This window comes from Xenopus laevis, chromosome 1S (genome assembly GCF_017654675.1).
Source record: "Xenopus laevis strain J_2021 chromosome 1S, Xenopus_laevis_v10.1, whole genome shotgun sequence".
In the NCBI taxonomy this organism is placed as follows: Eukaryota; Metazoa; Chordata; class Amphibia; order Anura; family Pipidae; genus Xenopus; species Xenopus laevis.
Window position 1 is genome coordinate 144,113,870 of NC_054372.1, and position 12,378 is coordinate 144,126,247.

General features: G+C 38.8%; 1 protein-coding gene across 1 annotated transcript; it reads right to left on the minus strand.

The window, feature by feature from the left end:
* Positions 1–290: 290 nt before the first annotated feature.
* On the minus strand, positions 291–12,152 carry trmt2a.S (tRNA methyltransferase 2 homolog A S homeolog). The gene is given in 12 exon segments (NM_001099875.1): positions 291–675; positions 1,824–1,920; positions 3,323–3,439; positions 3,937–4,012; positions 4,864–4,986; positions 5,109–5,220; positions 5,313–5,428; positions 6,166–6,280; positions 6,380–6,561; positions 8,968–9,076; positions 9,289–9,912; positions 12,130–12,152. Coding segments are annotated over 12 exon segments (1,866 nt in total). The 5' UTR covers positions 12,144–12,152; the 3' UTR covers positions 291–494.
* Positions 12,153–12,378: the final 226 nt, after the last annotated feature.

Consider the following 12,378-nt stretch of genomic DNA (forward strand, 5'->3'; position numbering starts at 1 on the left):
GGCTCTGTTTGTTGTATTAAATCAGAACAGTATCCACTTTTCCCCTGTAAGTAAACCTGGGTTTTCTTAAAGTGGCCCAAAAAGACAGGGCTAGGATTCATCCAGAGCAGTGGTTTTATATGTTTTAAGTGTAGGCCCCCATGGATGCAATAGGTCAAAGATATAGGAAACAATGTAGAACAGCAAGTAATTGTGTGTTCTGAAAGAGGCTTTGCCCCCCAAAGTGAGATATTGAGTCAGGATTGAAAAACTTTTGAAAAAAAAATTGTATAAATAAAGTATAAGTTCAGTCCTATTTTTCTGTTTTATTTAGTTGGACACACTAACACACTAAACACAATGGAAAGTCTGTGGCTTGGTCCAGTTTAACATTTAAATAAAGTGAGAATTCATTACGTACAACACTGAAATGAATAATACCATGATGCTTTGCTCTAACTCACTGCCATACCTCCAGGAGCTTCACTTTCCATATAAACTGTCTGGCTGAACTATCACGGTGCATGCGGCGGCTCAATGCTTTTAGAAGGTTCAGATACGGTTTCTACAGGTTCCATTCTCTCAAACAGAATAACCAATTCAAAATGCGGAGTCTGCGGGAAAAGGTCGACCGCTAGAGCTTTGATGGGTCGAAATGGTCGTCCCTTGACGCGATTGGAAGGCGCACGGCACAGGCTGCAACAAATGATTTACAAAATCAGTAATGTTTCCATTCATTGCTAAACTGTAGCTGCAATCAGTACAGCATAACTATATAGCACTAATAATATGGCTCTGTACCATTCAGAGACACTAGGGTAGAGTATAGGCTGGGTTATAGGGGATATGCAGACACAGTTGCCTACAGGCCCGCATATGTGGTGAGGCCACAAAGGCCCGGGCCTAGGGCGGGACATTTTCAGGGGTGGCATGCCGCCCAGCCGCAGCTCCCCAGCAAGCAGCCCCATGCCCGCACATGCTCGTGCTAGGATCGGGGCATGCGTGAAAGTGCAGGCACTAGGACCTGGTGGCCTAGGGGCGCCAAGCATGGAAATCCAGCCCTGGGTGCCTATGGGGTGAATGGAGTGTGTAGCCCCAGAGAAGGCCTGCTGGAATTTGTATAATAATTATGCCTATTTATAATCACCTGGTTCTGATTTTTGAAGTAATGTAGCAGAAATCAGTTTTCTGTGTATGTTAATTTGCTGATTTCTGCAACACTCTTTTAAGACTCAAAACCACCAGACAGACAGTCAAGATATTCATTAGCAATTATATTTACTAAAATCCATTATTTCAGCTGGATGTAATATAATTTAATCAACTGCAAAAAAATAAATGACACATTCAGTCCTCAAGAGCTTTAAAGGGGTAGTTTGTCTTTAAGCAAAATTTTACTAAGTTGGCTAATTTTTAAGCACTTTTCAGCTGGTCTTCATTTTTTTAAATTTTATATATATATATATATATATATATATATATATATATATATATATATATATATATATATATATATATATATATTTTATGGTTATTACTACATTTTATTAGTTACCCTTCTATTCAGCCCCTCTCCTTTTCATACTCCAGTCCCTCATTCAAGCCACTGCCTGGCTGCTAGGAAAAAATTAACCCTAGCAAACAGATAGCTGCTGAACAAGAAATTAAGTAAAGCAAAACCACAGAAAATAAAAAGTGAAGACCAATAGCAAATTATCTCAGAATATTAATCTCTATATCATGCTAAAAGGTTTTTTGACTCCTGTTATTCATAGGATTTACCCGTGTAAACGTCTGCCTCTGCTTTGCTCCTTTAATAACATTTACTCAACTAAGTTACTCACTCAACAAAGTTGTTCATTGCAGCCTTGGGATTGCAGGATACATAAATCAATTGTTTTAAATGCTCTGCTTTTCTGATTGCAATAATCACCTTGGAGTCTAGGGTAATGAACACAAAGATTTTAGGCATATTAGGCACAAATATATAATGCAACTGACAATACAAAGTTACTCCGTCTATGTGTGCAAGACCACTGCACTTTATTCCAGCTCTGAATTACACAATGTCTCATTGACAAAAAGATGAGTTGCCAAAGACTTTCTTAAAACTCATAAGGATGCAGAGCTGTTGACTGTGTAGCTGTAGCAATACATGGTGCAGTCACTAGTTTGTTTGCCAGCATAAAATGATGCTAATCGAGGAGCAAGCATCAATTCAGCTAATAAGAAAAAAGCAGGCACTGTGTTTCCTTAAAGGAAAACTATACCCCCAAAATGAATACTTAAGCAAAAGATAGTTTATATCATATTAAGTGGCATACTAAAGAATCTTACCAAACTGGTACGGTAATTATCCTTAAGTAAATATTGTCCTTTTACATCTTTTGCCTTGAATCACCATTTCGTGATGGTCTGTGTGCTGCCTCAGAGATCACCTGACCAGAAATACTACAATTCTAACTGTAACAGGAAGAAATGTTGAAGCAAAAGACAGATTGGCTAATTAACTGGCTCATGTGACCTAACAAGTATAGTTTGTTTGGTATGTTTGTGTGCACTGTGAATCGTATGATCCCAGGGGGCGGCCCTTATTTTTTTAAAATGGCAATTTTCTATCTATGATTACCCAATGGCACACACTACTAGGAAAGTATATTATTATAGAAATGGTTTATTTACATGAAGCAGGGTTTTACATATGAGCTGTTTTATGCAATATATTTTTCTAGAGACCTACATTGTTTGGGGGTATAGTTTTCCTTTAAAGGGATTCTGTCATGATTTTTATGATGTCGTTTTTATTTCTAAATTACACGGTTTACACTGCATATAATTTACTCTACAATATAAAATGTTATTTCTGAACCAGCAAGTGTATTTTTTTTAGTTATAATATTAGTGTGTAGGCAGCCATCTCAGGTCATTTTGCCTGGTCATGTGCTTCCAGAAAGCGCCAGCACTATGGGATGGAACTGCTTTCTGGCAGGCTGTTGTTTCTCCTACTCAATGTAACCGAATGTGTCACAGTGGGACCTGGATTTTACTATTGAGTGCTGTTCTTAGATCTACCAGATAATATAATCTTATGATTTATATATAATCTTGTGTTAGAGAGTTGCTGTCTGCTTAACTTCCCATTGATCCGTTGTTAGGCTGCTAGGGGGAAAGGGAGGGGGTAATATCACTCCAACTTGCAGTACAGCAGTAAAGAGTGACTGTAATTTATCTGAGTTTCCTCCAGGATGCTCGTGGCCACACTTTTAATCTTTGCACACAGAAAATGAATAGATTGAAGTGTACAGAAAAATAAAATTTTGTTGCCATGAAAAACAGTACTTACGAAGGCCAGCTCTTGGCGGATCAACAATAGCCAGTGGGCTTGGGAACGTGTAAGAGTTAATAAGAGTGGGAAAAATGTCCTCAGCTTTGCCACATCGGAACTCTACATTGTCCAAATCTGTGGAAATATAGGATTCATACTTAACTGTTGAAAGGTGATGTCTTGTTAAAATTATGTTAAATATAAAGCATACACAGCAACAACTAGAGTACAGTTCTTATATAAAATCTGCCATGAACTATATGCGACTTGTATGCAATGTTTTGGTCCAAATGTTTTGTCAAGTGTTTACAGGTGAGGTTTGTGCATCACAAGCAACTTATAGTCCAATGATGAGAATTATGCTGAAAATATGTTTTTAGCTGCTGATACAGTGCTTTATAGAAACCAATCTAGATGCACAGCTCTCTGGAATCTAACATAAAAACAAAATATAAAATCATTTTTGCCACCATAAAAAGTTAATAAAGTAAAAAAAACTGCACTTTTGGCTTTCATGTGAAAAGTACCTTTAAAGCCACAGTGTATTTTGGGGAAAGGGCTTTTGCAACAGGCAGTTTGGAAATGATGAATAGGCAAGAAATGTTCTTGGAGTTTTCATGCAAATTACTTACTATTTAGTTGAGCATTGGCCTTGGCATCTGCAATAGCTTCCTGACATAGTTCAATTCCAACAACTTTTTTGACTTTCTATCAAAGAAGATAAAGGAAAGCTTCAAGACAGTCTGCAAGTGTCCCAGATGCCATTAACATCTGTGAAAATCAGACAAACTACAGCAAAACATACATTTCACATTATGGAAAGAAATAAAACTATCAACAATTCATAATTTTTAGAAAACAGAAAAATTAAATGTTAAATTATAGTACAATGGTTTGAAAGCAGAAAGTATTAGTAACAAATACAGTGCAAAATTGCAGAAACCAACCAGCTACAGTATTTTACCTGCAGAAGGAATGTTAAAGCTGAGTTGCTATGGGTTGCTATGGGTTACTGGACTTTGGCAAATTTTGCCAAGTATAAGTTAATACACCCTGATAATTGCACCTGGTTTTGGACTAGCTTTGTCCCGCCAAGTTTCATAGGAGGGGACTGGCTGTTAGAATGTGACCAAACTGCCAAATTATCCTCACTATGAATAGAAAATTGTCCATAATCAGGAGGCAGTTCTCAGCACTCAAGCCTGGCAGACCTTTCCTTCATAACCAATTCAAATCAGAATATGAAATATGATTAAGTTTTGCCCTGTGCTGAAATGCAAAATTTATATAAGCTCCCTGATAGCTCAAAGCCAATGACAGTTCTAAACCAATGTCAGCATTGGATACCTGACAAATAAGTGTGATAAAGGAAAAAACATTACTTTACTGCACTTACATTTTATGCCAATAATCTTTTGTTTAATAGAATCTGATTTAATATTTTGGACAAAGCTCAGGACTGGGGGATCCTAATCCCACACACAGTATTTCTATAGTTCCCCATTAGGCTTATGGCACCCCTTATGGCTTATGTTCATTCTACATTGCAGGCAGCTCACCTTAGCCAAAGAAATGCCAATGGTTCCTGTCCCACAGCAAACATCCAAAACAGTGGTGTCCTGATCCAGCTGAGCCCAGTCTCCGATAGCTGAATAGAGAACCTCAGCTGCAAGTGTATTAACCTGCAAGAAGGGATTCCTTTAAGTATAACATATACAGACGTTATAAATCTTCCATGGTTGCAGCACCCTCTGCCATACACCTGTGTCCATAGAGTGCCAATAGGACACATGGAATTGAATACCTGGAAGAAGGCATGAGGTGAAATTCTGAAGGACAGGCCAAGTAAATCTTCATAAATATATTGGTCTCCAGCTACATGTTCCACAGGCAAATCCTCCAGGAGGGGAGACTTCCTGCACAAAAAAGACAGAAAAGGAAGAATAAGGACAAAATGCAGCATTCAGTATGTCAGTCAGAAGCAATTACACACACCACAAACTCATACCTTTGACCTTCTTCAACAAAATAAAGGGAGGTGACCCCACTTTCCTTCCCGGATCCTTTAGTAAAATAGTCTGATAAAGATGCTTTAAGCTCTGTAAGCACCTCTTTAGGCAATTTCTGAAGGTAAAACAGTGCAAGAGTTAAAAAAAAAATTTAAAAATACCAACACAAGTTGGAGTATTACACAAAAAAATTCAATCCTGCTATTATCATTCTATTATGGAATATAGCTCAATCAATAATTTCCCTCACAAACACACACACATGTGAGCCATATTCAAATGTAAAAGGTCATGGAGAGCAACACAATCATGTTCCTGGGGTGCTAAATAAGGTCTTTGATCGGCTATGTGGACTGGTTGCCTACACGAGGCTTTGTTCTGCAGTAAACCGAGTTTTTATGCAACCAAAACTTCCCTCCAAACCAGAAATCGAAAAATAAGCACCTGCTCTGACACCACTGGGAGCAACATCCAAGGGGTTGGTGAGTAACATGTTGCTCACGAGCTACTGGGATCTTAAAGGAGAAGGAAACCCCCTGGGCGCAAAAATCCCTCCACCCTCCCCTGTGTTGCTCCAATTGAGAAACCTTTGGTGCAATCTAAAAAAAGTATCACATCAAAATGAATTGGCTCCTAATATTCAACCTTTAGGTGTGAAAACTTCCGCATACAGCCTCAGTCCAAATCTAGAGCAAATATCTGCATAAGGGCCAAGAAAAAAGATGGCAGATAATGCTCTCCACTGATTGCAGTCTTGTGTGTAAATCAAGGCCTCTAGCACATAACTTAGATTGTAATATCTACAAAGAAGGGACCACAGTGTGCCAAACAAATATGTGTACAGTGGCATACCTGGGGGTTAAAATACACTATTGCCATAACCTGTCCCTTTCTGGTGGTACGGACAGTGAGTTGCTTCCAATGGCCGTCATATGTTTCAGGGCTATAAACATCATATGGAGTGCTCCTGTGTGAGAATAGCAAAAACATTCCAACTATTAGCTCATTGTTCTGAAAGCATGGAAGACGCACACACCATGAAATATGCCGTGACATCAAACTGTACCTGATATATTCCTGGAAAGCCTTCACAACGTTCTTGGTAACAGGAGGAATGTTAATTGTATCAAATGGCTCTACCACAGCACATGTGCCTCCCTTATATTTGCTGAGCCTGCAGCCGACTGTTTTGTCTTCCCGGTTAACACCATATCCAATAAGGAATTCAGATTTGTTACGATACTCTGTCTGACAGAAAGAAAAAACTGCTTTTACTGCTATGGCCAGTGGCCCCGGAGAGCATTTTAAATTGCAAGTAGAACAGATGCAGAACTAGAAAGCAAATAATTAAAATAAAAAACAAAAAGAGGAAAAAGTCAAAAATACGATAAGCAATGAAATTCAATTTAAATGTGACCTTTCCTTTAATATCTTAACCATCCTCTCAAGTTTTGAAAGTATAAAAGGATCAGGTGTATATAAGGCCTAAGTAGGCTACCTGGCACAAAGCATTGCCATAAATAAATACCTAAATGCCATAAATAAATACCAAAAAATTCCAAAATCATAATGAGATAATCCTTGATCATAATGATAGAGTTACAATTAGGGGCAGATTTATCAAGGGTCGAAATGAAATACTTCGAATTTGAATATCGAATTCAAAGTATTTTCACCGAATTTGGCCATCGAATGATCGAAGTAAAATTGCTCAATTTTAGCGTACGACCCAACGATTTTACTTCGATGTGTGAAGACTTAGAAAATGTTTTTTTAAAGAGACAGTACTTCGATTATCGAACAATTTTTACTTCGAATCTAAGTCGAAGTCGTAGTATCCTATTCGATGGTCGAAGTATCCAAAAAATTACTTTGAATTTTGAATTTTTTTACTTCGAAAAATTCCCTCTAATTCACTTCGACCGTCAGGGAGCCGGGAGCCCCCTCTGGGGAGTAGTCCGGATCTAGGAGGAAGCCCCTCAGGAGGGATCAGGGTCGTGGTATCCAGGGGTAAGGCAAGAGAATAACCAAAGTCCAAGCACAGGTCAAAAGGCAGGCGGAATACAAACAAAGTCCAGGGCCAGGCAGGGGGTCAATGACAGGCAGAGTATCAGCGAAGTCCAGGTCCAGGCAAGGGGTCACACCAAGGAATCAGGCAGATATAAGCAGGGGAAACAGCAAGGGAACCCAGGAATCACTTAGGAATCAGGATCCTATTTTCGGGCGCCATCTTGGCGCCTCAGGCGTCCTTTTATGTTTGAATTTGGCGCCCTTGCGCTAGCGTCAGCGCGCCTGCGACCGTCGCGCCGCGCTGGCGTCACTGCGCCGGCGTCGGAACCCACGTGGGTTGCCTGGGCGCCGCCATCTTGGATTCTTCGCCGCCGGGAGCGGACGCGACTCCTCGCGCTCCCGGCGGTCTTGACAGACCCTTGCTAAATCTGCCCCCTTAGTGCCTCTGGTATTTAGTTTAGGGATGCACCGAATCCACTATTTTGGATTCGGCCGAACCCCCGAATCCTTCGTGAAAGATTCGGCCGAATACCGAAACGAATTACATATTACAGATTAGGGGTGGAAAGGGAAAAACATCTTTTACTTCCTTATTTTGTGACAAAAAGTCACTCAATTTCCCCCCGCCCCTAATTTGAATATGCAAATTAGGATTCGGTTCGGCTGGGCAGAAGGATTTAGCCGAATCCTGGTGAAAAAGGCAGAATCCTGTCCGAATCCCGAACCGAATCCTGGATTCGGTGCATCCCTAATTTAGTTTTCACTAATAATGGTCCGGAAGAACTTGCACTTGATTCTTGTTACTGAGCTATGGCATTGAAACACAAAACAGGAAGATGAATAAATTAATAAAATGGCATGTTCCAGAAACCCATCAATACTTCGGTATAATGTAAGTAACAAGCCAGTAATAAATCAGAATGCCTATAATCAAGCTAGGGTTGTCAATACTTCAAGTGTATTGTATGGGTATTACATAAAATGTTGGTCAAATTTTCACTTATCATAATCCAATCAATTTTTGCTTAAAGGCTAGAAATTATATTGTTTTACTTTGTCATGCTTTCAGCAGGTGGAATCTATTTGCTTAAAATGAATATAATAACATCATAACATAAACTTGTATGAAGCTTCTAGCATTATAGTATTAATGGAGCTCAATTTAGTGATCTGCCACTCCTCCGATTCCATAACTTGAATGCTGAAAATACAATGCCTTTGATTTTTATGGAATTTAGACAGGCTTTTTACTTTTTTTAAATCATGATTTGATAAATTTCAAAACTCAACTGCATTTTTTCACTTTAACTTTTTAAGGAAACTTTTAGAGCTGGTCACATTCTACATTACGTTTTTTTCGCATGCATTTTGCGAGTGGCTGCATTCCTGATCTCAGATTTTATAAATCTGCCCTATAGTGTACAGGCATCGACATTCAACACCATTCTGGAAGGTTCTCATCCCTATAATTTGTTCTCCACTAATCACTTCTTGCAAAATGCCATAGAATTGTGTGGGAAGCAAGAAGACTAGGGTTTAGTGTAACACTTCATTTGTGGATTTGTGGCTTAAAAATCAGAAGACAATGGTTTTGTTTTACGTGGGACTGGTCATATCTGAAAAAAATCCTCCATTAAGCAATACCTGTATTGGAGATGGTATCACACGTTCTAGAGGACAGCAGAGTCTGTTGTACTTCTGTTTCTGCTCAAACAGCCATGGCATTAGTGGCTTGTTATTGACTCCTATTTCTCTGAAATGAAATAGAGAAACAATGTCACTACTGATTATACTAAAATATCAGCATCAACAAAAAATTAAACAATGAATATGTGTGTGTGTGTGTGTGTTTAGGCATTTTTTCTATTCTGTGTGAAAATAAGGGTTGGTGTTTACACTGCCTGGTGAGAGCAGTGTATAAAAGAGTGTGATCCCTGTTGTATAAGAGAAATACTAATGCATTACTTTGTCAGCTGCTTTAACACTTTGCAACATTCTTCCTCCTTAATTTTCAGCTGCTCTTCATATGGAACTTGCCACAAAGGAGTTACTACATCTGAGATCTGTTTACTGAGGGGCTCCTCCTCTGCATCATTGTGTACAGTCTGTCTCTTGCTTTCTGGCTGTTCACCATCTTCTTCCTGCTTTCTTTTTTGCATTATGGGGTCAGCCCTGGGCTTTGCAAGTCGAACACTTAGTGGGCGGTTCTTCCACATCACCCCATGTATGACTTTCATAGCTTTGTCACGTTCTTCTTCACTTTTAAAAGTCACAAATGCAAATGTTTGTTTCTTCATGAGTTTGATCTTATGGGGGTTCAATCCATACTTGCCAAGGAATTTTTTTAGGTCATTAAAGCCTATGTATTTTGGCAAGTTTTGTATTTCTACTTTGAAAATCTCTGAAGTGAAGAGATCATCTTTGATATATCTATAAATCCCTGCTTTATCCTTGCTTTCATGACAGGTCTCAGCAACAACTTCTGCCATTTCACTGCTGCCATCTTCCTCTGTTGGAGAACCTTCCTGACTCAATTCTTCAGAGATGCAGATGTTTTCATTCTCACGGGGTTCCATCTTCATGTCAGAACTGAAAAAGTTAATATTTACCAGCTTTAGTGAATCATATACGATATTTCTATCTCTTATTACTAGGGTAAAGACAAATGATTAGCTCCTCTCAGGAATTATCAATAACCAATACCATAACACTAAAACAAAACAATGCTACTAGTGAGTTTCTCCAGTCAGCAGCATATGCCCTCTTCTTGTTTCCAAGGTATTGATGCACTCTCCTGCTACCCACATCCCCATGCATTTTCCCAGCACTCTATCTATTCCACTCCCATTTATATTAATTCTAATGTCACGTTTTCACCCCACCGCAATGGACCTCCATTCCGGATACCACACCTTCTACGTGTTACCATATTTTTCCCAGGATCCTCTGTGCCACTCTAAGTACCTGAAGAGTATGGCGGCAACTTGCTCATAAGAAAAGCACCTCAGGCAAGTGACTTTTCTGATGAAGAGAAGCACCAGCTTGGGGTCTGAAGAAGGCAATTAGAATCACTGGGGAATGCCTGACAACCCCCCCCCCCCCCGTGATTCAACCAGAACCATAGTTTATATTCTTAATTATTGCAAATATATATATATATGTTTTTACATTTATAAAAAATACTGTAAATGTAAAACTTCAATACTGTAACGTTGCTTAGGCTACTAATATTATAAAATTGAAACAACACCGCCACCCGCTGGTCAATTTTTCTGACAGTTGGGAGAAAAGTGTAGAAAGACAACAAATTCTTCTGATGTTGCTAGGAGAAACATGAGGAAACTCATCAAGTTTTTCATGTGTTTCCTAAGCAGAGTAATATCATGATGAGTTCCCCATCATGGAACTCCTCAGAAAAGCACTTTGAAACATTTTACATCCAAGTAATGCAAGAATAACTGTTTAATTTCAAACAATGATCCCTTAAAACGAATCCAGTTTTACATCACATTTTTACTAATCATAACAGATTCATGGTTTTATGAAAACATATAAACTATTTACAAAATAAATTCTGATATAGACATTTAAGATGAACATCAGACAGGCAGTTGTGGACAAGTACCATAGTAAGTTAGGTTGAAAAAAATGACATGTCCATCAAGTTATACCTTTAACAGTATTTTAACCTGCCTAACTGCTAGTTGATCCAGCGGAAGAAAAATGCCTTCCTGACTCCAACATGCCAATTGGACCAGTCCATGGATCAACTTGTACTATGACCTATCTTCCATAACCAAGCACAGTATGATTTGTATATAATTTTCGCCAAAGACAGGCAGCTCAGTACTAGGAAAGTTACTGGTTTACCACAGACAGATCAGGACCTTAAACGTGTCATCCAGCCAAAACCTTTTTTTTCCCCACAATGAAAGAAAATGCAAGCTTCCAATATCCATTAACATTTTTTTATGATTTTAAAGTTATTTGACTTAATAATTAAAAGGAGGCGTCATGAAGAACCGTTGTAATTATATTCCAAAAAAGTTTAAAGGAGTTGTTCACCTTCCAAACACTTTTTTCAGTTCAGTTTTCCCCAGAAAAAAGGACTTTTTTCAGTTACTTTCCATTATTTCTTTTTTTCCAAAATCGAAGTTTTAAGTTGAATGCCCCTGTCTCTATTGTTAAAGTCTGGCAGCTCAGTAATTCAGGCGCAGACTCTAAACTGTTACAATTTTGCAACATTGAGCTGATACATTTCTCAGCAGCATCTCTGGAGTATTAACAACTATTTTATCAATTCTAACAGCTGCCTGTAATGAAACTCAGGGATTCTGCTCAGCAGGGACAAAGATAAGAAATGTATCCACTAAATATATCAATTTGGAAAGGTTTACAGGGTCGGCGACCTCCCTCGTAGAGCTGCTTTAGAAGTTAAAAAGTGACCCCTTTAAACCAAAAAATATGTTTCATTAATCTATATACTGGAAAATTACACAAAATTACAATTTAGGAGAAAAAACAGCATTTGGGTGGGATGCCCTTTAAGACATCATATGTGATATCCCCCTGCTCCTCATAAAGAGGGATACTGTTAGTAGGAATACAGCTAATGCAAATGTGCACTGTTATAGTATATTAAAAACCACTATGCACGTGACCATGTAGTGGAAATGACAGTAGATATAAGTCTCATACAGTAAGTGCCATCACGCCGTATTCTCTATAGAGACAAAGATGTGGGAACCAATAGCGAAAATGGAAACAAATAATATCGCTCGCAAGACTCTAGCACGGAGCACTTACACAGGAGCTGCCATGCTGGTGACAAACGGAAGCTGGAACTAACATCCGCCATACCACAAGCACCCGGAAGTGCTTAGGTGGCTGCAACCGTTAATCTGGCATACGTTGCAGTTCTTTGTTCTGAGGCAGTACTACAATACGAAACACACAGTGAGACAGGTAACTAGTGAATACCACTGTATCAGTAACGTAAGAGTTATATTTATCTTTGTTACTTGGGTTCCATAAAATTTCAAAGGGGAGCGGATG